Below are 4559 nucleotides of genomic sequence, written 5' to 3'. Positions count from 1 at the left end.
CAAAAGCCAGCCCGAGGTTCCAAAAGCCAGCCCAAGTTTCCAAAAGCCAGCCCGAGTTTCTAAAAGCCAGCCCGAGGTTCCAAAAGCCTCGGGGAGCCTTTCCACCGAAAGCTCTGGGAGCGGGCACAGGCGCTGATGGAATCGGAGCGGTTTGGGTTGGGAGGACCTCAAAGCCCACCTCGTTCCACCCTGCCGTGGCAGGGACACCTCCCCGGTCCCGGGCTGCTCCAGCCCTGCCCAGCGTGGCCCTGGCTGGGAGCACCCAGCCACGTCTCCAAGGGCCTTGTCACCCCCCGAGCAGCTGCCAGCGGGAACAGACCCCCTGTATAAGTTGGGACAAGCAAAGCTCAGAACTTCCCCAGGCCAAGGAGCAAACAAACAAGTGTGAATGGCACAATGAGGGCTATGTCTGCTGGCACAATGCAGAATTGCTCCTCCTCCTCCTCCTCCTCCTCCGCCTCCGCCTCCTCGGCCGCGTTCGGTCTGGGCTCGGCGCTGCCCGGCGGGGTCTCCGCCACCTCCGTGCCCGTCCCCGCTGTGCCACCCGGCCCTGCGCGACACGGGGACACGGGGACACGGCGGCTGCGGGCCCGCCACCGCCAGCTCCTGCCCCCGAACGGACACCCGGGCGGCCTGGGGACAGCTCCCAAAGTCACCCCTTGTCCCTTCTAGTGCCTCCCTCCGTACTGCCACCGAGGGGAGGGAAGGGAAGGGAAGGGAAGGGAAGGGAAGGGAAGGGAAGGGAAGGGAAGGGAAGGGAAGGGAAGGGAAGGGAAGGGAGCCATTCCGCATGCAGTGCCCAGCTGTGCCCCAGTGGGACGTGTCCCTCCCTCGGCAGTGGCCACCCCTGCTGCCATGGCCCTCTCCCATTTGCCCTGTTTGGCACGTCTCTGCGGTTAATGATGCTTTAGTGTCGAAACAAATGGTCTATTCAAGGTTTTGCCTGTGGGGTCCGGAGTATTAATTAGACTAAATTGGTTGGGTACTAAAAAGCTGCCTGCAATTTGGAGATAAAGCGCCGTGGCTGCAGGGCGGGTGCAGGGGGCCCATGAGAGATCCTTTAATAGGTTTTATTGTGTGCTCCTAAAGCAGCACAGCTGGAATATGGATGTCAGCTCTAAGTGGGAAAGCCTCCACCACTATTCAGCTCCTCACAGCCTAGGCAGTTGCTATGAAATATTAATTTGGCCATGACAAATGTTCGGATATTTTTCCTTTTGTTAATGGAAGAAGGTTTTGCTTGCAGGGCACAGCCCATGGCTCATTTAGAGCCCACTTCCAAGCTCAGGGCAGAGCACCACCAGCAGCTCCTGGTGCAGCCACCCTTGAACCACCCCTGCCAAAGCCAACGAGTCAGGAGGAGTCTGGAGATGAGGAAAGGAATAATGCCTAGAGCCCCCCTTGGAGAGACACGGCTGTTCTCCTCCAGTAACACACCATAAAATACTCCTCCTTTTGGAGACGTGGCTGCAGTTTGCATAGTGAAATAAATATGTTCATTTCTGTATATACTCAGTACATTTTTAGCTCATGACCAGGGTAGTGACCCCCTGCAGCCCCGCTCACCACAGGAGGTGCCTGAGGCTCCAGCCCTGGCTCCTGCTCATTTCCACCATTTTCACCCAGAAATGAGCAGAGCAAGACCCAGGAACAGCTGTTTAGGAGGGCAATTTTGTGTGGGTTCCTGGGCATTGGGGGATTCAACACTTGGTGAGTCAGGCAGGAAAAGGATTTGGGGTTTGTGACCACCGGCAGCCTCACAAGGTTCTCCTCTGAGCTTGGAGCAGAAGACAGAGACTCTCCCAGCCCCATGAGCTGTTGGGGACCTCCTGCCTGAAGACCCCACAATGCTTGGATGCCCCATGGCCAGTGAGATCTGTGAAACTCTGGCAGGAGGACATCAGCTGTGGTTTCTAAGGTGCAGCAACTCACAGGTGAGAAATGAGTCACTGCTCTCTGGAATAGAAGGGTCTGACCCAATTAAAAAAAATAATAACCACCTGCATCCAATTGTCTCTTTGCTACACATCAGTGAAACCCCACATCATATGTCATTTTGCATTACCTGCCTCTGATCCCTGGCCATTGGTCCCTGCATCCTGGATATCCGCTGGTCCCTGCTGTGGTGTGCCAGCGTTCTCCTCTCGCTTTTCTTTGGGAAACACAAAGCACAAGACATGGGCTGATGGAGCAATTAGTGGTGACAATCAGGTTTTAATGGCTGCAGATCGGCAGGTTTTCAGAGCAGATTTAGAATTGCTCATTTCTTTAGTTATGATCTTTTCATTGCATTCTCAAATGTGTCCCAGATTCTGAAATACCGTTACAGCTACCACGGATTAGGAATTTTCCCTAACACACAGCACATCCCGTTATTCATCAGGCTATAGATGAAGCAGAACTTTCCTCTCCCAACGCCTAGAGACAGGCAGCCCCGTACGATACCTTGGCATCGCTTCTCTCCAGCAAAATTCTCAGGAGCGATGTCCTCTGGCAATGAATTTCTGTTTTCCTCCAGATTTTCCTTTGCAGGTAGAGTGTCAGGGCTCATTTCCGCGTTCGCATACGGGACTGTCCCAAGAGATTTTGCAATTTCTTCGAGGCCACCGATGACCTGGAGTGGGCCGTCCTCCGGGGGAAGGCTCCCGTTGCACGCCGGCATGGTGGCAGCTGCGGGCACTTCTTCTGTCATGCTGAGGGCCGTGCCGGGCCGGGCCGTGCCGCGCCGGGCCCCGCTCCTGCCCCGGGGTGGGGAGCTGCTCCTCGCCCCTTGGCCCCGGGGTCCGCTCCCCTGCGCGAGTGGCCCTGGCGCGTCTCCTGTGCCCAGCTCGCGGCCGCACCATCCGCTGTGCCCGGGGCTTGCCAGCCCAGTCAGCGCCTCCCTTGTCGCCGAGGCTCTGCCCGTTGCATAATTAAACGCACCATTATAATTTACATAAACAAACAATCTGAAGCAAGGAAGCTTTTGTGCTGGCCCGGAGAGCTGGGCTGCGGGCATGTCAGCCCCGCGGGAATAAACAGGAGTTTGTGCTCTGGGCACAATGGCTCTTTGTGTCCCCGCTGGCCACAGGGACAGCCATTGTTCTGACCCCTAATCCCCGCAGGGTGACCACCTTCTCCAGCGCCCGCCACCTAACCCGCTTAACATTCCCCATCGGGTTTGCGCCGGGAACCGCGCCAGGGATGGAGATCGCCAGGGATGGAGATCGCCAGGGATGGAGATCGCCAGGGATGGAGCTCACCATGGATGGAGCTTGCCATAGATGGAGCTCGCCACGGATGGAGCTTGCCATGGATGGAGGATGGAGCTCACCATGGACGGAACTCACCGTGGATGGAGCTCACCATGGATGGAGTTCGCCATGGATGAAGCTCGCCATGGATGGAGCTTGCCGTAGATGGAGCTCACCGTGGATGTAGCTCGCCAGGGACGGAGCTCGCCAGGGATGGAGCTTGCCGTAGATGGAGCTCACCGTGGATGGGACGGAGCTCGCCAGGAGCTCGCCAGGGATGGAGCTCACCATGGATGGAGCTCGCCATGGATGGAGCTTGCCGTAGATGGAGCTCGCCATAGATGGAGCTTGCCATGGATGGAGGATGGAGCTCACCATGGATGGAGCTCGCCATGGATGGAGCTCGCCAGGGATGGAGCTTGCCATGGATGGAGCTCACCGTGGATGTAGCTCGCCAGGGACGGAGCTCGCCAGGGATGGAGCTCACCATGGATGGAGCTCGCCAGGGATGGAGCTCACCAGGGATGGAGCTTGCCATGGATGGAGCTCACCATGGATGGAACTTGCCGTAGATGGAGCTCACCGTAAATGGAGCTCGCCAGGAATGGAGCTCACCAGGGATGGAACTTGCCAGGAATGGACCTCACCAGGGATGGAGCTCACTGTGGATGAACCTCGCCATGCCCTGGGGCACAGTGGGAGCACTTTGCCCTCTGGAGAGCAGCCCCAGCAGTGGGACAGGCACAGGCCCTGCATACAGCACAGTGTCACGCTGTCCACCTGCGCCCAGCCACGCACCCTGGACAGCCAGCACTCCTCAGAGGGGCCATGGCTGCCCCTGGGGCCCTGGAAGTGTGCCAGACAAGGTTGGGCAGGGCTTGGAGCACCCTGGGGTAGCGGAAGATGTCCCTGCCATGGCAGGGGGTGGAACAGGGAGAGCTTTAAGGTCCCTCCCATCCCAAGACATTCCATGATTCTCTCAGTAACTCTCAGTCACACTGAAAGCTGGCAGGATCGAGAGGGAGCATTTTGCAGAGGGAAGCTGGAGAATCACCGGAGCAGCCCTGGGGCATTTCTGACCGCAGCTGAACTCGTCTCAACCCTGGTGCCCAAAGCCAGATTTACATAACAGTGTAATCTCCTGCTGTGAATGGCATTCTGTGTTTGTACAATACAGCATTTCTGGTATCTTTGGGCTTTAGGGTTTGGAAATCCTCTTGTCAAGTTCAGCCCCTGATTAGAAATGAACCCAAACACCTTCCACTGCTTCTATTCATCTTTTGAGTTTGTGTCTTTAAATCAACAAGTTTTCATTATTGTTTTAAA

General features: G+C 56.8%; 1 protein-coding gene across 1 annotated transcript; it reads right to left on the bottom strand.

Moving 5' to 3' along the window:
- Positions 1-347: 347 nt before the first annotated feature.
- On the bottom strand, positions 348-2692 carry LOC121352809 (ermin-like). The gene is made up of 3 exons (XM_041466076.1): positions 2446-2692; positions 2066-2152; positions 348-550 (listed from the first exon to the last, which is right to left on the bottom strand). The coding sequence occupies exons 1-3, from the start codon at positions 2690-2692 to the stop codon at positions 348-350; spliced, it is 537 nt and encodes a 178-aa protein (XP_041322010.1).
- Positions 2693-4559: the final 1867 nt, after the last annotated feature.

The sequence above is a fragment of the Pyrgilauda ruficollis genome, unplaced genomic scaffold (assembly GCF_017590135.1).
Source record: "Pyrgilauda ruficollis isolate IOZ18807 unplaced genomic scaffold, ASM1759013v1 scaffold196, whole genome shotgun sequence".
In the NCBI taxonomy this organism is placed as follows: Eukaryota; Metazoa; Chordata; class Aves; order Passeriformes; family Passeridae; genus Pyrgilauda; species Pyrgilauda ruficollis.
Note: the sequence above shows the minus strand (reverse complement) of the source record. Positions and strands in the feature narration are given on the sequence as shown.

Bases quoted from the DNA above. Each gene is read 5' to 3' on its own strand.
- LOC121352809 (XM_041466076.1), bottom strand. From the start codon at position 2,692: ATGACAGAAGAAGTGCCCGCAGCTGCCACCATGCCGGCGTGCAACGGG. The intron at 2,153-2,445 runs GTATCGTACGGG...TGTTTCCCAAAG, and splicing joins TGGAGAGAAGCGATGCCAAG to AAAAGCGAGAGGAGAACGCT. The intron at 551-2,065 runs GTAATGCAAAAT...CGTGTCGCGCAG, and splicing joins TGGCCAGGGATCAGAGGCAG to GGCCGGGTGGCACAGCGGGG.